Source organism: Salvelinus alpinus, chromosome 10 (assembly GCF_045679555.1).
Source record: "Salvelinus alpinus chromosome 10, SLU_Salpinus.1, whole genome shotgun sequence".
NCBI classification, from domain to species: domain Eukaryota; kingdom Metazoa; phylum Chordata; class Actinopteri; order Salmoniformes; family Salmonidae; genus Salvelinus; species Salvelinus alpinus.
In genome coordinates this window covers 80,410,823-80,435,451 of record NC_092095.1, presented here as the reverse complement: position 1 = coordinate 80,435,451, position 24,629 = coordinate 80,410,823, and the positions used below count along the sequence as shown (strand labels likewise).

General features: G+C 47.8%; 1 protein-coding gene across 1 annotated transcript; it reads right to left on the bottom strand.

The window, feature by feature from the left end:
- Positions 1 to 725: 725 nt before the first annotated feature.
- Positions 726 to 24,513, bottom strand: LOC139532843 (mucin-5AC-like). Its single transcript, XM_071330953.1, has 9 exons — positions 24,333 to 24,513; positions 23,308 to 23,453; positions 22,191 to 22,272; positions 21,513 to 21,648; positions 19,526 to 19,728; positions 13,013 to 13,149; positions 10,721 to 10,862; positions 1,194 to 7,576; positions 726 to 864 (listed from the first exon to the last, which is right to left on the bottom strand). Exons 1-9 carry the CDS (start codon positions 24,456 to 24,458, stop codon positions 861 to 863), a joined length of 7,359 nt encoding a protein of 2,452 aa, XP_071187054.1. The 5' UTR covers positions 24,459 to 24,513; the 3' UTR covers positions 726 to 860.
- Positions 24,514 to 24,629: the final 116 nt, after the last annotated feature.

The following is a 24,629-nucleotide window of genomic DNA, read 5'->3' as shown; positions in this document are numbered from 1 at the left end:
TTCTTCAGTCCAAAGTAAATACGGTAAAAACAAATAAAAACATAGAATATATTAACTATACGACCATCCTGCCAGGTCTCATAGTGTCCGCCTCATAAGTCCTTTAGGCTTTAGAGACGCTTCCTGGTCGATCAATCAAAATCGATCAGCCCAAAAGACCCCTGAACTTTGGATTTGAGGTCAGGGTTCAAAGGTCGTAGGTTACTCCTATGACCACGGGAGACAGAACATGGAAGAATGGTCACAACCCTTAATAGTGTTCTCCGTCCTCTGTTTGTAGCCGCCGGGCCAACTTCAGTCACATCCCAGGCTAGTCAGCAAGTCATGTAAGAGTTAATGCTTTAAGAATCCTCTTCAATAAGGTAGCAGGGTTGAGAGAGGTGTCTTCTGTTTGTAGCTGTCCCAGACTAGCCAGCCTCAGTCACAAGAGGAGGCCTGGCATGGCTGTCCCAGACTAGCCAGCTTCAGTCACAAGAGGAGGCCTGGCATGGCTGTCCCAGACTAGCCAGCTTCAGTCACAAGAGGAGGCCTGGCATGGTTGTCCCAGACTAGCCAGCTTCAGTCACAAGAGGAGGCCTGGCATGGCTGTCCCAGACTAGCCAGCTTCAGTCACAAGAGGAGGCCTGGCATGGCTGTCCCAGACTAGCCAGCTTCAGTCATGTTAAGAGTCCTGTAAACCCTGGTCGTCCCTCAGTAAGGTAGCAGGGTCGAAAGGGACCCTGGTCGTCCCTCAGTAAGGTAGCAGGGTCGAAAGGGGATCAACATTCCTAGCAGGTTGTTGGAGGGGGTTCAACACCCCCCACACCCCCCTTCCCTAGCAGCACATCCAATCACGTCCTCCTGTCCATCAGCTTCACCAGCTACCTGAAACAATAGTAAACCACAATCAATGTGGAGAAAAATCACATTTAAAATCATTTCTATAATCTACTACACTTTAGGGTGGTTTACCAGACACAGATTAAGCGTAGTCCGGGACTAAGAATACTTTTTGATGGATTCCCCATTGAGATTGTTATTAAATCCATGACTTCTAGGCTTAAATCTGTGTCTGGAAACAGCTCCGAAATTACATTGTATTAACTATCATTCAAATAATGTTATTTTTTTTTGTTAATTCAATCAAACAACGAGAAATCAAATCCCTGAAGTAGACAAATATGTTAACAACAAGTCCCCAATCTTATACTTACTCCCCCTCGTCCGAGTCGAAACCAAAAAGGGTTGTGCATTTCTTCAGCGAGAGGTGCGTCTGCAACTCTTCTCCGCTGTCGAAGGACAAGAAACACTTGGCACAGCGCCTCCTACAGACCAACGGTGTAGCCGTGGTCCCCGATGCCTCCACCACCAGGTCCGGGCGCATTGGAGAGAAACGAGTGGTCCAGGACATCTCTTTCCTGCGTTTTGGCATGGTGGTGTACCTCTCGTCTAGGTAGGCCGTGGGCGGAGGACGGATGTATGGCCTGTTGTTAATCTTCCCAAAGAATGTAGAGTTTTTCGCTTCCTCCTTGATAGGGGTTTTGGGAGTATTTCTAGGGGTTTTGGGAGTATTTGTAGGGGGTTTGGGAGTATTTGTAGGGGGTTTGGGAGTATTTGTAGGGGGTTTGGGAGTATTTGTAGGGGGTTTGGGAGTAGCAGGTTTATGGTTTCGTGGTTCGCATTTCTTTGATTTGGAAACTGTGCTTGTTTTAAGACTTTTCTGGTATTTCGGTGATTCTTTAGTGATGTCCTTTAAGTGTCCGTTAACCATCTTCTGGTCACAGACACCGTTAGCTGTCGAGTCTGATGTTTCTACCGATGGTTTATTATCTTCTTCCTTTGATTTACTTCCTACCACTTCTTTGTCTTCACTTCCTAGCACGTCTGTGACTTTATTAACATCTTTCTCTGGACCAGAGGTCTTTGACTTCACAGGCTTTTTTGATGTCTTCTTGGGTTCCTTTAGAACTCTTTGTTCCTTTAGAACTCTTTGTTCCTTTAGAACTCTTTGTTCCTTCACCTTCTCTGTCGCCATGGGTAACTCCTCGGTGGCTTTTGGAGCGACGGTAGGAGGAACAGGTTGGGTATCCTCGTCTGTGCTAACGACTGACATCTTGCTGGGGTCTTTTCCAACACTCGGTTTCTTTACAAGTTGTGTTTTCTTTAACTTATTTGCCACCTTAGATTTTTTTGTCACTTTTGTGTCGGTGGCTGGACCAGGTTGAGTATCCTTTTCGTTGCTAACGTTCGGTTTCTGAATAACAAGCATTTTCTTCAACTTATTTAGAAATGTTAGCTTTTTGGTAACTTTTTCAGTGGCGGTAATTGTGGCGGAGGTGGTTGGACCAGTTGGGGTATAATTGTCTTTGCTAACGTTCTGTCTCTTTACAGCCCACGCTTTCTTTACCTTATGAATCATCTTTAACTTCTTGCTCACTTTTTCAGCTTTTTCATTGGCCGTGGTGACTGGAGTGGTTGGAGCGTCCATTTTCTTTCCAACACACGGTTTCCTCTTAACCTGCAATTTCTTCAACTTATTTGTTACTTTTACAGAGACGGTAGTGAGGTCAGTAGTACGAGGGTCCTTGTCTCTATAAACATTCCGTTTCTTTATAACCTGTGTTTTCTTCAACGTCTTGGTCAAGTCATACTTCCTGGTTACCTTTAAGGTAGTAGTGAGGTCAGTTGATAATCCCTCCTTTTCTCCAAGAGGCCATCGTTTCTTTACACCCTGTAGGTTATTCCTCTTCGTCTTACACCGTTTAATCCCTTTTACAGAGGTGGTATTGGTGACAAGGGTAGCGAAAACAGATTCATCCTTCCCTTCCTTCGGAAGACGATAGTGTTCTTGTTCGTGGCGGTTCAGCTCCGGAAGACAAGCCAAGCGCTCCTGACAACCTGGGAAACAGCACACTGCCAGGAGGGGCTGGTGGGTCTTCGCGTGGTTCCTCATTTCTGTCACTGCACTGAACCGGGCTTTACACCCATCATGTAGACAGGGATGCCTGGGATATCCTCTGTGCCATACAATGTGGTGCTGGTAATGCTGCAAAGTCAAAACAGGCTTCTTGCAAATATTGCATTTTCCATTCCCGTGACGGAACGTCGTTTCCAAGGGTTTGGCGTCGCCGCGGTGATCGTCCAGAATATGTCCGAGGAGAGAACGCCGTTTTCCAGTGAATATCTCTGTGCATCCGTCCACAGGGCAGCTGCCGGGAGTCTCTTTACCCTCAACGGAGGTCTCTAGAGGGGAAACTGAAAGCCTGTCCTGTGTTACCGATACAGCCTGAGATTCTGCGTTGTCCTCCATGGTCTTTGCCGAGGAACAGGGTTTCTCCTCTTCTTCCAAAGTCTTCATCAGAGGAGAGGAGTAGGTTCCCCCTTGTTCACCTGTCGATGTCGTCGCCGGAGAAGTAGAGATCGCCACGGGTTCCTCCCTCTGTTCCGGAGCCGAGTGCTCCTCCTCTTGCCTCCTACTGATCTTTTCTTGTTCCTCTGCCCGAGCATCACCATCACCCTCAGTTCCTTCAACCTTACCTCGTCTTCTGCCCCTCTGTCCATTGACCCTCTGCGTTGACTGCTTGCCTTCAGACTCATCTGTTGCGAGTTTAGTCTCTGGTGAAGGTTGAGAGTCAGTTGAGAGCCTATTCGTCGACAGTAGCTTAGGGTTAGACCGTAGCTTCCTGCGATCCGGTGGAGTTGACTCTGAGGAGTTTATAGAGGAGATCCTATTGGTCGACCGTAGCTTCCTGTAATCCGGAGGAGTTGACTCTGTGGCGTTTACAGGGATCCTCTTGCGTCCCCGTCTCCCCCTCTGCGTCGTGCGTCCAGGCGTGTCTGACATCCCAGCTTTACAGTTCTCACGAACCTCCTCAATATCAGGCGGTAGGTTTCCTTTTTTCAACTTGTCGATGTGTTGGGATAGATGCATCATGGCGAGCAGGTCGTTTTTGAACAGCATCCTACAGAACATACATTGGTCCCTGCGGAAGTGGTACATGGCGTGGGCTATAACACGTTTGCCTTTGAAAACCTTGTTGCAGAGACTACAGCGATATGCCAGTGTGTTGTTCTCATTTTCCTGTGGAGTGCCATCTCCGGGATTTTGTCCGATATCCCCAGAGACAGTTGGGGTGTCCTTAGTGAATTTTGGGGTGTCCTGTGTTTTCTGTGGAGAGTTTTCAGTGACTTTTGAGGCGTCTTTGGGGTCCTGTGACGTGTCTTCAGGGACTCGTGGGGTGACCTTTGGAGTGTGAGCACTTTCAGTGGCTTTCGGGTTGACCGGTGAATTGTACTGTGTGTCCTGTGGGGTATCTTCAGTGACCATTGAGAAGTCCTGTGGGGTGTCTTCAGTAACCATTGGGGTGTCTTCATTGACTTGTGTGTTCTGTGGGGTGTCCTCCGGGACCTTTTGAGTATCCACATGTACTTTAAGGGTGTCCTCAGAGACCTTCGGGGTATCTCCGCTGATCTTTGAGGTGTCTTTGGGTTCCTGTGACGTCTCTTCACGGACTCTTGGGGTGTCCTCAGTGACCGGTGTGTCCTGTAGGGTGTCCTCATGGAGCTGTGGCGTGTCCCCATCGTTCTGTTTGGCACCACGTGTGTTCTTGGTCAGCTCTTCAGCGACCATTGGGGCGTCCACTGTGAGCTGTGGCGTGCCCTGTAGGGTGTCTGCAGTGTTTTGTGTTAGTAGGGCGTCCTCAATGTGCTCGGAGGTATCTACAGAGACTTCCTGGCTGTCTACAGTGACTTTCCGGACATCCTCAATTACCTCCGAGCTGTCCTCCTCTATGTTCTGTGGTAGTGTGTCCACAGTCTCTGGAGTATCCACAGTGGCTTTTGTGCGGTCCTCAGTAGCCTGTGGGGTGACTTCAGTGAAAGTGGCTTTCAGGGTGTCCTCTGGGAGTTGTCCTATGTCCTGTGTATTCTGTGGGGGGGCTTCAGTGATCTGAGGGGTGTCATTGTCCTGTGTCGAGTCCACAGGGACCTCTGGAGTACCCACAGTGCCTTTCAGGGGGTGCTCAAGCTGCCGGGTCTCATCAGTGAGCTGTGGGAAGCTCTCAGCGGCCATTGGGATATCCTCCGGCTCCGTGTTTTGTGAGGTACCCTTAATGTCCAGTTGGGTGTCCTGGACTTTGGTTACTTTTGAAGTGTGTTCAAGGACCACTGGGTCGATGACGGCCTTAGGGATGACTTTTGGAGACGTTGACGATGTCGTCTCCAAGGTTTTGTGCGAGACATTATCTGTGGTCTGTGGTGTCACCGTTGACAATGTCGTCTCCAACGTTTTGTGCGAGACATTATCTGTGGTCTGTGGTATCACCGTTGACAATGTCGTCTCCAACGTTTTGTGCGAGACATTATCTGTGGTCTGTGGTGTCACCGTTGACAATGTCGTCTCCAACGTTTTGTGCGAGACATTATCTGTGGTCTGTGGTATCACCGACTCCTGTTTTACGACAACATCAGAATCCGGACCCTTGGCAAACTTTTCAAACTCTTTGGCAAACGCATCCATTGAGGTATTAGCCAGCCAGCAGAAAGGAGTAAGAACAACAAGCTCCCGAGTTTCCTTTCCAGGGACGCTGCCAGTGTCACCGTCAACCGTCATTGCTTCATCCACACCAATGTTTGCTATATCCATAGCCTCTTTCAGAATATCAGTAACTTCGGACTTCCTGGACGATTCTAAAATATGCCTGACTTCAGAAGCGGTTTGCTTTTTTGGAATATTCGTAACTTCCGTTGGTTCTCTTGGAACATCAGTTACATCCGTATTTGTTCTTCTTCCGGTGTTATTAGGAACAATGACATTCACTGCGGGAACAGATGGAGTACATGTTTGCTGAGCATCAGTAGAGAATCCTTCCTCATTCTTGGGTCTTTCGATTTGTTCGACAGCTCCACCTTGTGGTGTGAAAGTCATATCAGTGGCGGTTGCCGTGACAGTTCGTGAGGAGACCTCAACTTCCATTTCCACCGGAGACGTCTGGTAAAATACCCCCGAAGCGTCACACGACACCGGCAGACAACTTTGGTTTAGGGAGGGACGGACATCTGTCGCTTTCAACAAACAGGTTTCGGTATTCAACGTGACACCTTCCGCCTTAGGCGTCTGGGCGTAGTTGTGCAACTGCTGTAGGAAGAGACTGGCGTTCTGAGGGGAAAGGATAAACACCTCTCCGAGTCGATCCTTCACCCGATACTGTGCCTGGATTGGTGCCTTAGATTTATCACAGTTTAGAGTCACCGGTCCTTGCCTACTGAGATAATCCTCATGGAAGAAACCAAATACTTCGTTGTCAGGTAGGGAGACCTCCAGCTTTGAGTCATGAGCAGGAGATACTGCTGGTAGGTGGTTAGTAGCAGGAATCTCCTTCTGACGTTTACCTTCCTGTTCCCTCGGAGCTGTTAGACGAGCGGCCGCCATTTTATTCTGTGAGGTCACGGCATTCTTTTGTTTGGTTGTGCTTTCCTTGACAGCGGCACCAGACTGAGAAGTCTTATTGGTCTTGTCCACTGGTGTCTGCTGGGTCTTCTGCTGTGGAGGTTTCCTCCCTGGTTGGCGACCCTTCCGGGGAGCACTGTTCTCAGCCTGAAACGTACCTTCCAGTAGCCAACGGGGTTTCCTACCCCTCCGTTTGGGACGTTTCTTCTCCGAGAGTCTGGTCATGTGCCTATGTGGTCTGTGACCGACTTGACTGGCCAGGTTCTCCTGCGCCATGTCCAGTTGTCTGAAGGACCGTCTGACAGAGGAGGTCTCGGCTGACGACTCTGTTGTTTTGACAGATGACCGCGGTCCCGGCTTCGGCCCGGGCTTCCTCCCTCTTCTTTTTATTACAGGTTGTTCCTCGACAACAGGGGGTTCAGCCAGCTTCTCTATCTTAGCTTTCGCCGTCACATGATTAACAGGCTGCTGCTGCGGCTCGACAACAGAGGTCTTTTCCAACCTTTGAGCTTTGACACGTTTGGCTGCCACCGGCGCCGTGGAAACGTGATTCTTCTCTTCTTTTTGGAACCGCCTTTTGGGCGCCGTTACCTGGTGAAAGGGTTTAATCTGAACGTGTTTCTGTGCTGGTTTAGTCTGTACTGGTTTAGTCTCTACATGTTCAGGCTGCACACGCTCTGACAGGTCAGCGCTCCAGCTGCAACAGGGCTCTTTGGTGACGGTGCTGCAGTAGTTGGACACCCACCCATCATCCTCCATCATCATACTTGCCAACGCCGCCTTCTTCTCGCTCATCAGCTTCAGGCAGTTGGTCCGGAGATTCAAAAGGTTCCAGAACTCTGGATCGAAGTAGAGACCTCTCTTCAGGGTCTGGAGGATCTCAAAGCGGATGTGGTTCCCGATGGGACCGGCTTCGGCGTGGTACTCCTGGTCGGGGTGCGTGTAGAGGAGGAACACCGTTTTGTAGGCCTCCACGGTGCGCTCCAGGAAGAAGACGAGGAGGGCGCAGGCCCGGCAGACCTCCAGGTCGTTGGGGAGGAGGTAGGCTACCGTCTTGTAGATGAGGGACTTGGTGGCGGCGTCGCAGGGGTTCGTCTGGAGGGAGTGGGTGCAGAGCTCCACACAGAACTGGAGACCATCCTTTCCCAGCTGGGAAAGACAGGAATAGAACAGAAGGGGGTCAGTGAATTACCCCTGCCATAAACACACACACATTTTTATATACATATATACACACACACATACTTATATACATACATATATACACACAGTCAGGTCCAAAATGATCCGCACCCTTGATAAAGATGAGAAACAAATACTAAATCAAACATACAAATACTGAGCAAATTGTTTATTATATACTAATACCATTTGCCAGAGAAAGAGATTGTTTAACAAGTAGTATTTTTTGTCTCAAAGAGACAAGGTCAAAATGATTTGCACACCTGGTTCTCAATCACTCACCCTGCGAGGACAACAGCACTGAGCTGTTCTCTAAAAAGGTTTTTCTTTTTTATCAGATAGGAGAACACATTGGGATGAATCTTAGCTCACTCCTCCATACAGAATCTGCCCAGATCCTTGATATCCTTCATCTGCACTTTATGGATGGTCCTCTTCAATTCAAAACCCACAAGTTTTCAATGAGTTTCAAGTCCAGAGACTGACGGACATTGCTAAATGTAGTTTTTTTTGTTGTTGTCAATTTTGATGTATGGTTGGGGTTATTGCCTTGCGGCAAAGTCTTTGCCTCCTGGCAGAGGCAACCAGATTTTTAACCTGGGTAAAATGTCCGGGTACAGGTTAAAAACTGAAGATGCCGTTGATCTTAACAAGAGCAGACCTGCCAACCCTGTTCAAGTTAAGAGTACCAGAGACGCAGCTCGGGCCCCGAATTGGAGACGCAGCGCGGGCCCCGAATTGGAGACGCAGCGCGGGCCCCGAATTGGAGACGTAGCGCGGGCCCCGAATTGGAGACGCAGCGCGGGCTCCGAATTGGAGACGCAGCGCGGGCCCCGAATTGGAGACGCAGCGCGGGCCCCGAATTGGAGACGCAGCGCGGGCTCCGAATTGGAGACGTAGCGCGGGCCCCGAATTGGAGACGCAGCGCGGGCTCCGAATTGGAGACGCAGCGCGGGCCCCGAATTGGAGACGCAGCGCGGGCCCCGAATTGGAGACGCAGCGCGGGCTCCGAATTGGAGACGTAGCGCGGGCCCCGAATTGGAGACGTAGCGCGGGCCCCGAATTGGAGACGCAGCGCGGGCCCCGAATTGGAGACGCAGCGCGGGCCCCGAATTGGAGACGCAGCGCGGGCCCCGAATTGGAGACGCAGCGCGGGCTCCGAATTGGAGACGTAGCGCGGGCCCCGAATTGGAGACGCAGCGCGGGCCCCGAATTGGAGACGCAGCGCGGGCCCCGAATTGGAGACGCAGCGCGGGCCCCGAATTGGAGACGCAGCGCGGGCCCCGAATTGGAGACGCAGCGCGGGCCCCGAATTGGAGACGCAGCGCGGGCCCCGAATTGGAGACGCAGCGCGGGCCCCGAATTGGAGACGTAGCGCGGGCCCCGAATTGGAGACGTAGCGCGGGCCCCGAATTGGAGACGTAGCGCGGGCCCCGAATTGGAGACGTAGCGCGGGCCTCGAATTGGAGACGTAGCGCGGGCCCCGAATTGGAGACGCAGCGCGGGCCCCGAATTGGAGACGCAGCGCGGGCCCCGAATTGGAGACGTAGCGCGGGCCCCGAATTGGAGACGTAGCGCGGGCCCCGAATTGGAGACGTAGCGCGGGCCTCGAATTGGAGACGTAGCGCGGGCCCCGAATTGGAGACGTAGCGCGGGCCTCGAATTGGAGACGTAGCGCGGGCCCCGAATTGGAGACGTAGCGCGGGCCCCGAATTGGAGACGTAGCGCGGGCCCCGAATTGGAGACGTAGCGCGGGCCCCGAATTGGAGACGTAGCGCGGGCCCCGAATTGGAGACGCAGCGCGGGCCCCAAATTGGAGACGTAGCGCGGGCCCCGAATTGGAGACGCAGCGCGGGCCCCGAATTGGAGACGTAGCGCGGGCCCCGAATTGGAGACGTAGCGCGGGCCCCGAATTGGAGACGTAGCGCTGGTCTGCGTGGACAAAGAGCTGTATTTACAGGTGATCAGACCAAAGCACCAGGTTCCAATCCAAGTTCCAGTGTTTAACAAACTCCAGCCTTTACATTTGGTGGATGACATGAAAATAGAGCTCTTTGGACACACACACACACCAGCGGTGGTGTTGAAACCAGAACACATAAGCAGAGACAAAAACCAACATGGCTACTTAGAACAAGTCTCAATGTCGATATATTTCCGCAAAAGGTGAGGTTTTGAAAAACAGGGGTGCCAATAATTATGACCCAACCCTTCTATGAGTGAAAAAAATAAAATAATTTTACTTGTTAAACTAAAATCTTTCTCTGAGCGATTGTATACAAGTATAAAATAATATCAAAATGTTTTGGAGAATACAATATAGGTCAGTATTTGTATCATGTATTTAACCAGTCTTTGGTGCTCATCCTCATCAAAAGGTGTCCGTTTTTTGACTGTACATAGAAAAACAATCATACTAAAGAATCGGCCTAATCATGATCAGCGTCTGTGTCCCCAAAAAAGGTAAACTATTCCCTATATACTATAGTGTGCTATTTTTAACCAGGGACCATAAATAGGGGGCCATTTGAGCCACACCCCAGCATCACGCTAAGCTGATGGTATTTTTAGTATTTTTTATTTAACTAGGTAAGCCAGTTAAGAACAAATTCTTATTTACAATGACAGCCTACCGGGGAACAGTGGGTTAACTGCCTTGTTCAGGGGGCAGAACGACAGATTTGTACCTTGTCAGCTCGGGGGATTCGATCTTGCAACCTTTCGGTTACTAAATCCAACACTCATGTTTGTTTGTCAGTTCAACACAATTCTCTAGTCGAACCAAAAAGAGGTCAGGGCTTCTATTCGTATCTCCAGTAATCAGATAAAACAGTGGAAAAACAAAAAGGCTCTGATATGTAGAAACAGAAAGCATAAAAATAACTAAAATGGGGTACACGTAACAAATTCCTCTACAAGCATCTAAAGAACGCTGACCTAAGCCAAGCCACCTTAGCGAGGTACAACCCAAATCAAAAACAGCTTATTACATCCTCCTCTACCACAACAACTCCATTACATCTGAACAAACAAAATGGCAGCTGGAATTTTAGCAATAAAAATAAAAAAATTCAAAAGTCCAATCAACAATCACAGGAGTTCGTGGCTCACCTCTGCAAGGATCACTCTAATGAAAGAGAATATTGATCTGATGTTGGTGGCGGACAGCATCAACCGATGACTCTCTTCCAGGAAGGCCTGTTTGGAAGGCTTGACTCGCAGATGGAGTCGACTCCATACGAACACCAAATCCCTGGAAGAGGAAGTGAATCAATAACAAAATTATTAAAAAATCACTTCATTTAATAAAAGGTTCATTATTATTGGGTTTTTTTTAAAGTCAGTTTATTTATTAGTTGACTAAATTTAAAAAAAAACTGGTTTGTAAATCAGATCCCGACGGGGGAGTAGGAAGTGGTCGAAGATCAATCAATCAATCCAATGTTGTCTATAAAGCCCCTTTTAATGTCAACAGTTATCACACGGTGCAGAACGGTAACCAGGCCTAGAAAACCCCAAACGCCAAAGAACAAGCAGAATAAACACATATCAGCACTTCAAAAATAAAGCCTAAGTATTTATTTTTAAAATATTTTTATTTATTTAACCTTTATTTTAACTAGGCAAGTCAGTTAAGAACAAATTCTTATTTACAATGGACGGTTTACCCCGGCCAAAACTCGGGGTAAACCGAGTACCCCAAAACTCGGGGTAAACACGGACGACGCTGGGCCAATTGCGCGCCGCCCTATGGGACTCCCAATCACGGCCTGGCTGTAATACAGCCTGGATTCGAAACCAGGGTGTCTGTAATGACGTCTCACTGAGAAGCAGGGCCTCAGACCGCTGAACCAGGGTGTCTGTAGTGACGTCTCACTGAGACGCAGGGCCTCAGACCGCTGAACCAGGGTGTCTGTAGTGACGTCTCACTGAGACGCAGGGCCTCAGACCGCTGAACCAGGGTGTCTGTAGTGACGTCTCACTGAGACGCAGGGCCTCAGACCGCTGAACCAGGGTGTCTGTAGTGACGTCTCACTGAGACGCAGGGCCTCAGACCGCTGAACCAGGGTGTCTGTAGTGACGTCTCACTGAGAAGCAGGGCCTCAGACCGCTGAACCAGGGTGTCTGTAGTGACGTCTCACTGAGACGCAGGGCCTCAGACCGCTGAACCAGGGTGTCTGTAGTGACGTCTCACTGAGAAGCAGGGCCTCAGACCGCTGAACCAGGGTGTCTGTAGTGACGTCTCACTGAGAAGCAGGGCCTCAGACCGCTGAACCAGGGTGTCTGTAGTGACGTCTCACTGAGAAGCAGGGCCTCAGACCGCTGAACCAGGGTGTCTGTAGTGACGTCTCACTGAGAAGCAGGGCCTCAGACCGCTGAACCAGGGTGTCTGTAGTGACGTCTCACTGAGAAGCAGGGCCTCAGACCGCTGCGCCACCCGGGGGGACCCACGAAGCCACTTGGACACAATGTCTATTCAGATGCAGGTGACCGTCTCAAGCAACTTTGCTGATGCACAAAGTAATTCAATTGTAATGCAACATCCAATCCGGTCAAACATCAGATCACCGTTTCATAAATGTGATGAGCTAGTTAGCGCCGTTCATGTTGAAACTGGCCAGACCACGTACCCCCGTGAGACCACGTATCCCCGTGACAGACCACGTACCCCCGTGACAGACCACGTCCCCCAAATGACCGGTACGATACACACGTCCCCCCCGACCGGTACGATACACACGTCCCCCCCGACCGGTACGATACACACGTCCCCCCCGACCGGTACGATACACACGTCCCCCCCCGACCGGTACGATACACACGTCCCCCCCCGACCGGTACGATACACACGTCCCCCCCGACCGGTACGATACACACGTCCCCCCCGACCGGTACGATACACACGTCCCCCCCGACCGGTACGATACACACGTCCCCCCCCGACAGGTACGATACACACGTCCCCCCCCGACAGGTACGATACACACGTCCCCCCCCGACAGGTACGATACACACGTCCCCCCCGACCGGTACGATACACACGTCCCCCCGACCGGTACGATACACACGTCCCCTGACGTAGGACACAGACAGGTACGATACACACGTCCCCTGACGTAGGACACAGACAGGTACGATACACACGTCCCCCGACCAGTACGACGTAGTAGACACAGACAGGTACGATACACACGTCCCCTGACGTAGGACACAGACAGGTACGATACACACGTCCCCTGACGTAGGACACAGACAGGTACGAAACACACGTCCCCTGATGTAGACCACAGACAGGTACGATACACACGTCCCCCGACGTAGGACACAGACCGGTACGATACACACGTCCCCTGACGTAGGACACCGACAGGTACGATGTGTATTGACAGTGCCGAGCCTCACCACATGTAGTACATGTCTCCTCTGTGTAGTTGCTGAGCGAGGAAGGCTGTGCAGAGGGCCAGAAGCGTATCGTCGCTCTCCTCACGCTCTGCGTTACACACGATATCCACAGCATCCTTACCGTCGATGTCAGACATCTACAGGGAGAGACAGACAGAGAGCGAGAGAGAGACAGAGAGCGAGAGAGAGACAGAGAGCGAGAGAGAGACAGAGAGCGAGAGAGAGACAGAGAGCGAGAGAGAGACAGAGAGCGAGAGAGAGACAGAGAGCGAGAGAGAGACAGAGAGCGAGAGAGAGACAGAGAGCGAGAGAGAGACAGAGAGCGAGAGAGAGACAGAGAGCGAGAGAGAGACAGAGAGCGAGAGAGAGACAGAGAGAGAGAGAGAGACAGAGAGCGAGAGAGAGACAGAGAGCGAGAGAGAGACAGAGAGCGAGAGAGAGACAGAGAGAGAGAGAGACAGAGAGCGAGAGAGAGACAGAGAGAGAGAGACAGAGAGAGAGAGACAGAGAGAGAGAGACAGAGAGAGAGAGAGACAGAGAGAGAGAGACAGAGAGAGAGACAGAGACAAAGAGAGAGAGACAGAGACAAAGAGAGAGAGAGAGACAGAGAGAGAGACAGAGAGAGAGACAGAGACAGAGACAAAGAGAGAGAGAGAAGAAATGGTGACTTCATTCAAGCATGTATACGGTAGATTCCAGTGGTGTAGTGGAGGGTAAACGCAGGGCAACTCTGTTAGGGGAGCGTTACTTCACTCACAGCGAAAGGTGATCAGAGTTTAACTATTTCTCCCCACTACATCACTGCTACATTCCTAATGACATCACCCAAGACTAAGAGGTAAACAAGAGGTAAATATGGCTTTCTAGCAGGCTAGCAGGCTAGCAGAAATTACTATTGTCTTCTACCTGTAGTCAGCAATACCACCCACCCCCATACGTGACCTACTAAACCTTCATAACAAGGGGAAAAGGCAGCAACTCCAAATATGGACTGCAACCAACCACATTTATGAATTAGTTAGTGCTCTTATACAAAACACATCATCTTTGTCAAAACCTTATTTTACCTTAATTTAACTAGGCAAGTCAGTTAAGAACTTTTAAAAATTAATCTCTCCAGAAATAAGTCTCTCACTGTTGCCGCCTGCTACCGACCCCCCTCAGCTCCCAGCTGTGCCCTGGACACCATCTGTGAATTGATCGCTCCCCATCTAGCTTCAGAGTTTGTTCTGTTAGGTGACCTAAACTGGGATATGCTTAACACCCCGGCAGTCCTACAATCCAAGCTTGATGCCCTCAATCTCACACAAATCATCAAGGAACCCACCAGGTACAACCCTAAATCCGTAAACATGGGCACCCTAATAGACATTATCCTGACCAACCTGCCCTCCAAATACACCTCTGCTGTCTTCAATCAAGATCTCAGTGATCACTGCCTCATTGCCTGTATCCGCCACGGGTCCGCGGTCAAACGACCACCCCTCATCACTGTCAAACGCTCCCTAAAACACTTCTGCGAGCAGGCCTTTCTAATCGACCTGGCCCGGGTTCCCTGGAAGGATATTGACCTCATCCCGTCAGTTGAGGATGCCTGGTCATTCTTTAAATGTTACTTCCTCACCATATTAGACAAGCATGCTCCGTTCAAAAAATGCAGAACCAAGAACAGATATAGCCCCTGGTTCACTCCAGACCTGACTGCCCTCGACCAGCACAAAAACATCCTGTGGCGAACTGCAATAGCATCGAAGAGCCCCCGCGATATGCAACTGTTCAGGGAAGTCAGGAACCAATACACGCAGTCAGTCAGGAAAGCAAAGGCCAGCTTTTTCAAGCAGAAATTTGCATCCTGTAGCTCTAACTCCAAAAAGTTCTGGGATACTGTAAAGTCCATGGAGAACAAGAGCACCTCCTCCCAGCTGCCCACTGCACTGAGGCTAGGTAACACGGTCACCACCGATAAATCCGTGATAATCGAAGACTTCAACAAGCATTTCTCAATGGCTGGCCATGCCTTCCTCCTGGCGACTCCAACCTTGGCCAACAGCCCCGCCCCCTCCGCTGCTACTCGCCCAAGCCTCCCCAGCTTCTCCTTTACCCAAATCCAGATAGCAGATGTTCTGAAAGAGCTGGAAAACCTGGACCCATACAAATCAGCTGGGCTTGACAATCTGGACCCCCTATTTCTGAAACTGTCCGCCGCCATTGTCGCACCCCCTATCACCAGCCTGTTCAACCTCTCCTTCGTATCATCTGAGATCCCCAAGGATTGGAAAGCTGCCGCGGTCATCCCCCTCTTCAAAGGGGGAGACACCCTGGACCCAAACTGTTACAGACCTATATCCATCCTGCCCTGCCTATCTAAGGTCTTCGAAAGCCAAGTCAACAAACAGATCACTGACCATCTCGAATCCCACCGTACCTTCTCCGCTGTGCAATCCGGTTTCCGAGCCGGTCACGGGTGCACCTCAGCCACGCTCAAGGTACTAAACGATATCATAACCGCCATCGATAAAAGACATTACTGTGCAGCCGTCTTCATCGACCTGGCCAAGGCTTTCGACTCTGTCAATCACCATATTCTTATCGGCAGACTCAGTAGCCTCGGTTTTTCTAATGACTGCCTTGCCTGGTTCACCAACTACTTTGCAGACAGAGTTCAGTGTGTCAAATCGGAGGGCATGTTGTCCGGTCCTCTGGCAGTCTCTATGGGGGTACCACAGGGTTCAATTCTCGGGCCGACTCTTTTCTCTGTATACATCAATGATGTTGCTCTTGCTGCGGGCGATTCCCTGATCCACCTCTACGCAGACGACACCATTCTATATACTTCCGGCCCTTCCTTGGACACTGTGCTATCTAACCTCCAAACGAGCTTCAATGCCATACAACACTCCTTCCGTGGCCTCCAACTGCTCTTAAACGCTAGTAAAACCAAATGCATGCTTTTCAACCGTTCGCTGCCTGCACCCGCACGCCCGACTAGCATCACCACCCTGGACGGTTCCGACCTAGAATATGTGGACATCTATAAGTACCTAGGTGTCTGGCTAGACTGCAAACTCTCCTTCCAGACTCATATCAAACATCTCCAATCCAAAATCAAAGCAAGAATCGGCTTTCTATTCCGCAACAAAGCCTCCTTCACTCACGCCGCCAAACTTACCCTAGTAAAACTGACTATCCTACCGATCCTCGACTTCGGCGATGTCATCTACAAAATAGCTTCCAATACTCTACTCAGCAAACTGGATGCAGTTTATCACAGTGCCATTCGTTTTGTTACTAAAGCACCTTATACGACCCACCACTGCGACCTGTATGCCCTAGTCGGCTGGCCCTCGCTACATGTTCGTCGTCAGACCCACTGGCTCCAGGTCATCTACAAGGCTATGCTAGGTAAAGTGCCGCCTTATCTCAGTTCACTGGTCACGATGGCTACACCCACCTGCAACACGCGCTCCAGCAGGTGTATCTCACTGATCATCCCTAAAGCCAAAACCTCATTTGGACGCCTTTCCTTCCAGTTCTCTGCTGCCTGCGACTGGAACGAATTGCAAAAATCTCTGAAGTTGGAGACTTTTATCTCCCTCAACAACTTTAAAAATCTGCTATCCGAGCAGCTAACCGATCGCTGCAGCTGTACATAGTCCATCTGTAAACTACCCACCCAATTTACCTACCTCACCCCCCATACTGCTTTTATTTATTTACTTTTCTGCTCTTTTGCACACCAGTATCTCTTCTTGCACATGATCATCTGATGATTTATCACTCCAGTGTTAATCTGCTAAATTGTAATTATTCGATTTATTGCCTACCTCATGCCTTTTGCACACATTGTATATAGATTCTCTTTTTTTTTTCTACCATGTTATTGACTTGTTTATTGTTTACTCCATGTGTAACTCTGTGTTGTCTGTTCACACTGCTATGCTTTATCTTGGCCAGGTCGCAGTTGCAAATGAGAACTTGTTCTCAACTAGCCTACCTGGTTAAATAAAGGTGAAATAAATAAAAAAAATAAAAAAGAACAAATTATTATTATACACATCATCTTTGTCAAAACCTCATCCTCTCATCTACCGTAGATCCCAGCTAGCATATCAGTTCATCCTCTCATCTCTACCGTAGATCCCAGCTAGCATATCAGTTCATCCTCTCATCTCTACCGTAGATCCCAGCTAGCATATCAGTTCATCCTCTCATCTCTACCGTAGATCCCAGCTAGCATATCAGTTCATCCTCTCATCTCTACCGTAGATCCCAGCTAGCATATCAGTTCATCCTCTCATCTCTACCGTAGATCCCAGCTAGCATATCAGTTCATCCTCTCATCTCTCCTGTAGATCCCAGCTAGCATATCAGTTCATCCTCTCATCTCTACCGTAGATCCCAGCTAGCATATCAGTTCATCCTCTCATCTCTACCGTAGATCCCAGCTAGCATATCAGTTCATCCTCTCATCTCTCCTGTAGATCCCAGCTAGCATATCAGTTCATCCTCTCATCTCTACCGTAGATCCCAGCTAGCATATCAGTTCATCCTCTCATCTCTACCGTAGATCCCAGCTAGCATATCAGTTCATCCTCTCATCTCTACCGTAGATCCCAGCTAGCATATCAGTTCATCCTCTCATCTCTACCGTAGATCCCAGCTAGCATATCAGTTCATCCTCTCATCTCTACCGTAGATCCCAGCTAGCATATCAGTTCATCCTCTCATCTCTACCGTAGATCCCATCTAGCATATCAGTTCATCCTCTCATCTCTCCTGTAGATCCCAGCTAGCATATCAGTTCATCCTCTCATCTCTACCGTAGATCCCAGCTAGCATATCAGTTCATCCTCTCATCTCTACCGTAGATCCCAGCTAGCATATCAGTTCATCCTCTCATCTCTCCTGTAGATCCCAGCTAGCATATCAGTTCATCCTCTCATCTCTACCGTAGATCCCAGCTAGCATATCAGTTCATCCTCTCATCTCTACCGTAGATCCCAGCTAGCATATCAGTTCATCCTCTCATCTCTACCGTAGATCCCAGCTAGCATATCAGTTCATCCTCTCATCTCTACCGTAGATCCCAGCTAGCATATCAGTTCATCCTCTCATCTCTACCGTAGATCCCAGCTAGCATATCAGTTCATCCTCTCATCTCTACCGTAGATCCCAGCTAGCATATCAGTTCATCCTCTCATCTCTACTGTAGATCCCAGCTAGCATATCAGTTCATCCTCTCATCTCTCCTGTAGATCCCAGCAAGCATATCAGTTCATCCTCTCATCTCTACCGTAGATCCCAGCTAGCATATCAGTTCATCCTCTCATCTCTACCGTAGATCCCAGCTAGCATATCAGTTCATCCTCTCATCTCTCCTGTAGATCCCAGCTAGCATATCAGTTCATCCTCTCATCTCTACCGTAGATCCCAGCTAGCATATCAGTTCATCCTCTCATCTCTCCTGTAGATCCCAGCTAGCATATCAGTTCATCCTCTCATCTCTACCGTAGATCCCAGCAAGCATATCAGTTCATCCTCTCATCTCTACCGTAGATCCCAGCTAGCATATCAGTTCATCCTCTCATCTCTCCTGTAGATCCCAGCTAGCATATCAGTTCATCCTCTCATCGCTACCGTAGATCCCAGCTAGCATATCAGTTCATCCTCTCATCTCTACCGTAGATCCCAGCTAGCATATCAGTTCATCCTCTCATCTCTACCGTAGATCCCAGCTAGCATATCAGTTCATCCTCTCATCTCTACTGTAGATCCCAGCTAGCATATCAGTTCATCCTCTCATCTCTCCTGTAGATCCCAGCAAGCATATCAGTTCATCCTCTCATCTCTACCGTAGATCCCAGCTAGCATATCAGTTCATCCTCTCATCTCTACCGTAGATCCCAGCTAGCATATCAGTTCATCCTCTCATCTCTACCGTAGATCCCAGCTAGCATATCAGTTCATCCTCTCATCTCTCCTGTAGATCCCAGCTAGCATATCAGTTCATCCTCTCATCGCTACCGTAGATCCCAGCTAGCATATCAGTTCATCCTCTCATCTCTACCGTAGATCCCAGCTAGCATATCAGTTCATCCTCTCATCTCTACCGTAGATCCCAGCTAGCATATCAGTTCATCCTCTCATCTCTACCGTAGATCCCAGCTAGCATATCAGTTCATCCTCTCATCTCTACCGTAGATCCTAGCTAGCATATCAGTTCATCCTCTCATCTCTACCGTAGATCCCAGCTAGCATATCAGTTCATCCTCTCATCTCTACCGTAGATCCCAGCTAGCATATCAGTTCATCCTCTCATCTCTACCGTAGATCCCAGCTAGCATATCAGTTCATCCTCTCATCTCTACCGTAGATCCCATCTAGCATATCAATTACAGTAAATACCCTCAGCAGTCATTAGCCGCCCAGTCCCAACATTTTATATTTAAGTTATTTAGCAGGTACTTTTATCCAGAACCCAGGAATCCTAATAACCAAAGTTAGTTCCCTCACCTCTTCGTGCATATGGTGAGGGAGCGATGCCTTCAAGAGACAGGTGAGGTAGGCCTGTCTGAAGAACAGGTGTCGTCCTGCAACAGGGTGCTGAGAGCAGGTCTTAGCCAAGACCACAGCCTCGGTGAACATCTCACTGGACAGCAGGTAACGAACACGTAGCTCGAAGAACACTGGCACCTCTGAGCCTAGGTACCGGTCCACTGTGGAGAGAGACATGGGTCAGTGTTACACCTCTGAGCCTAGGTACCGGTCCACTGTGGAGAGAGACAAGGGTCAGTGTTACACCTCTGAGCCTAGGTACCGGTCCACTGTGGAGAGACAAGTCAAGGGTCAGTGTTAAATCCCAAATAGTGGTCTACATTACAGTAGTAAACATTAAGAGTTACAGTAGTAAATATTAAGGGTTACAGTAGTAAACATGAAGAGTTACAGTAGTAAACATGAAGAGTTACAGTAGTAAACATTAAGAGTTACAGTAGTAAATATTAAGAGTTACAGTAGTAAACATTAAGAGTTACAGTAGTAAATATTAAGAGTTACAGTAGTAAATATTAAGAGTTACAGTAGTAAATATTAAGAGTTACAGTAGTAAACATGAAGAGTTACAGTAGTAAACATTAAGGGTTAGTAAATATTAAGAGTTACAGTAAAACATTAAGAGTTACAGTAGTAAACATTAAGAGTTACAGTAGTAAATATTAAGAGTTACAGTAGTAAACATGAAGAGTTACAGTAGTAAACATGAAGAGTTACAGTAGTAAACATTAAGGGTTAGTAAATATTAAGAGTTACAGTAGAAACATTAAGAGTTACAGTAGTAAATATTAAGGGTTAGTAAATATTAAGGGTTAGTAAATATTAAGGGTTAGTAAATATTAAGAGTTACAGTAGAAACATTAAGAGTTACAGTAGTAAACATTAAGAGTTACAGTAGTAAATATTAAGAGTTACAGTAGTAAACATTAAGAGTTACAGTAGTAAACATTAAGGGTTAGTAAATATTAAGGGTTAGTAAATATTAAGGGTTAGTAAATATTAAGAGTTACAGTAGAAACATTAAGAGTTACAGTAGTAAACATTAAGAGTTACAGTAGTAAACATTAAGGGTTAGTAAATATTAAGGGTTAGTAAATATTAAGGGTTAGTAAATATTAAGAGTTACAGTAGAAACATTAAGAGTTACAGTAGTAAACATTAAGAGTTACAGTAGTAAACATTAAGAGTTACAGTAGTAAACATTAAGGGTTAGTAAATATTAAGGGTTAGTAAATATTAAGGGTTAGTAAATATTAAGAGTTACAGTAGAAACATTAAGAGTTAGTAGTAAATATTAAGGGTTACAGTAGTAAATATTAAGAGTTACAGTAGTAAATATTAAGGGTTAGTAAATATTAAGAGTTACAGTAGAAACATTAAGAGTTACAGTAGAAAATATTAAGAGTTACAGTAGTAAATATTAAGAGTTACAGTAGTAAATATTAAGGGTTACAGTAGTAAACATTAAGAGTTACAGTAGTAAACATTAAGAGTTACAGTAGTAAACATTAAGAGTTACAGTAGTAAACATGAAGAGTTACAGTAGTAAATATTAAGGGTTACAGTAGTAAACATGAAGAGTTACAGTAGTAAATATTAAGGGTTACAGTAGTAAACATTAAGGGTTAGTAAATATTAAGAGTTACAGTAGAAACATTAAGAGTTACAGTAGTAAACATGAAGAGTTACAGTAGTAAATATTAAGGGTTACAGTAGTAAATATTAAGATTTACAGTCGTAAACATTAAGAGTTACAGTAGTAAATATTAAATCCACACAGAGAGGAACCTCTAGTTATCTGACTCCTGTCATTATAGACGGATGACTCCAGAGCAGATATTTACACAACAGGTTTCTAGTCAGTAATACAACATGGTATATGGATGAGTATGTTGAAGTGGTCCGTGGCCCTCACTCTCCATCCTCCCTTTCTCTCCCAGTCTCTCACCTTCATCCCGGGGCTGTTGTGAGTCTTTCAGGATGGCCTGTAGTATAGGGTTGGTCCACGGTCCCTTCTCTCTGATGATCTGGCCCACCTGGAGCAGGTGAACGTTCTGGTGCCTCTCCAGCTGGGAAAAACATTCCTGAAAGAGGGGGAAGAGTTTAGCCTGGTCCAAGATCTATGTGCCATCTTGCCAAACTCAGAGTCGTGTTTTATAGCATTCCATAAAGCAGTGAGAAATGGATATGATCTGATTGGTCAGCTGATTCAAATGGATATGATCTGATTGGTCAGATGATTCAAATGGATATGATCTGATTGGTCAGCTGATTCAATACAGCCTCTGTGTCGTCTTGTTGACATGACAACAACCATAGGAGCTGGCAAGACAGCACAAACGGATCTGTAACCAGGCTAGGAAAGGGTGTCAACCATGTCTAAAGGGTGTCAACTCATCACAGCCAAGGGTGTCAACCATATCTAAAGGGTGTCAACCATGTCTAAAGGGTGTCAACCATGTCTAAAGGGTGTCAACCATGTCTAAAGGGTGTCAACCATGTCTAAAGGGTGTCAACCATGCCTAAAGGGTGTCAACCATGTCTAAAGGGTGTCAACCATGTCTAAAGGGTGTCAACCATGCCTATGGTTCCTGAGATTTGAAACAAGCGGGGGAAGACAACTCACCTGGAACGAATCAAGGATATTTTTCAAGGGATCCTGCAGGATCTTATTCCTGTTCAAAAACAGCAAGAGCTCAAAAGCACTCCTGTGGGGAGAGAGAGGGGAGGGGGAGGGTGTGGGGGGAGAGAGAGGGGAGGGGGGGAGAAAGGGGAGAGGGGGGGACTGTTTGAGCCTCTTACCTCCTTTAATAAATGTTAAATAATGTTACAACAGAGATGGAATAACGAGGCTGACAGGGGCAGAGTCAGCCTAGAAAACAACACTCATACTAGAGATAGTGTCATGTCACCCCCAGTCTCTATGAACCCCAAGGAGCAGGTAAACAAGTCAACACTCATACTGGAGATAGTGTCATGTCTCCCCCAGTCTCTATTAACCCCAAGGAGCAGGTAAACAAGTCAAGACTCATACTAGAGATAGTGTCATGTCACCCCCAGTCTCTATGAACCCCAAGGAGCAGGTAAACAAGTCAACACTCATACTGGAGATAGTGTCATGTCTCCCCCAGTCTCTATGAACCCCAAGGAGCAGGTAAACAAGTCAAGACTCATACTGGAGATAGTGTCATGTCTCCCCCAGTCTCTATGAACCCCAAGGAGCAGGTAAACAAGTCAAGACTCATACTGGAGATAGTGTCATGTCTCCCCCAGTCTCTATGAACCCCAAGGAGCAGGTAAACAAGTCAAGACTCATACTGGAGATAGTGTCATGTCTCCCCCAGTCTCTATGTACCCCAAGGAGCAGGTAAACAAGTCAAGACTCATACTGGAGATAGTGTCATGTCTCCCCCAGTCTCTATGTACCCCAAGGAGCAGGTAAACAAGTCAAGACTCATACTGGAGATAGTGTCATGTCTCCCCCAGTCTCTATGTAACCCAAGGAGCAGGTAAACAAGTCAAGACTCATACTGGAGATAGTGTCATGTCTCCCCCAGTCTCTATTAACCCCAAGGAGCTGGTAAACAAGTCCAGACTCATACTGGAGATAGTGTCATGTCTCCCCCAGTCTCTATGAACCCCAAGGAGCAGGTAAACAAGTCAAGACTCATACTGGAGGTCATGTCTCCCCCAGTCTCTATGTACCCCAAGGAGCGGGTAAACAAGTCAAGACTCATACTTACAGGGCAAGGCTACTCAGTGTGTAGCATACATGTTCACAGTCAGACGGGAAGCAGGCCGAGGCTTGGACAAAGGAACATAGAGCAGTCTGGAGCACCTGCAGCTGTGGCAAGGGTACCTGCCATCGTCCGGAATACACCTCCACCAACTACAGGGAGGGAAGAGAGGAAAGGGAGGGGGAGAGAGGGAGAGAGGGAGGGGAGGGGAGAGGGAGGGGGTGGGGAGGAGAGAGGGAAGGGGGAGGGGAGGCGAGAGATACAGGTAGGAAAAGGGTGAGGGAAAATAAAGACAGTGGATAGGGAAACCATACCAAGACGTTGGATGGGCCCAATTAAAAACAATGGTTGTCCCTTTCACTGTATCATTAGCTCAACTTAGTAGGAACTGAATACTTCGCTAGCTACATTATTACCTAACTAGGCCATAGTCAGACTAACTAGACACTGTAGCGAGCTATAAGTATCTGTAACGCTTCAATCCTAATAGATGTTACAACACAGAGTAAACCATCTTTGGTTACAATCTAGCTGGATAAAACATGACTTAGTCAATATGACAAATTGGAAAAAGCAACTTCAAAATGAAAGTGCAGTCATTGAATTCCATGAGACTTCTTAGCAAGTTCCCGAATCTACTGTTGGCAAACTAGCAGCTAACTAACTAGCTAAACTGGGAACTGAAGATAACTTGGCTAACAAGTAAGCTACCGAAAACGACTTGACTGACAATGCTATTCCACGTAGCTAGCTACTAACAGTATACCATCATGCATTTTGAAAAGAGTGAATTAGCATATAACATATGTGACATTATAGAAACAGGTTCGTTTATTGGTTGCTAGCTAGCCATTTACGGGTTGTTAGCTGTGTGTTTCTGGGGGAGGGGAATAGGTTGGTTGGCTAGTTAGCCCTAGCATAGATTAGAGAAAGGAGCTCTGGCCCTAGCTAGCTAACGTTAGCTAGTTCGAGCCTGTACTGGAAAACAAGTCTTTCGCTTTTCCCAGGTGTGATACCAATACATTTCGTACCTTACAGAACCGTAAACAGTATAACTTGCTTTGAAGTCCGTATTCTTCACTTGAGTTACTGACAAACAAACTCTCCAATTCTTTTTTAAAACCCTCTAACTCAAATTCACTCTCTTCTTCCGCCATACTGCTTGTCTTGCCTAGCGCGTAGCTACAGCGACGAAACGCGACTGTCCAACCTAGCGTATCGCGTCGAGAGATTCGATTGGATGATATTCACGTCTGTATTGCTTACGGCGGAAAAATACGTCTTGTGATTGGAGGACACTGCACCTCATCCAAAAAAAACGCCCTCCA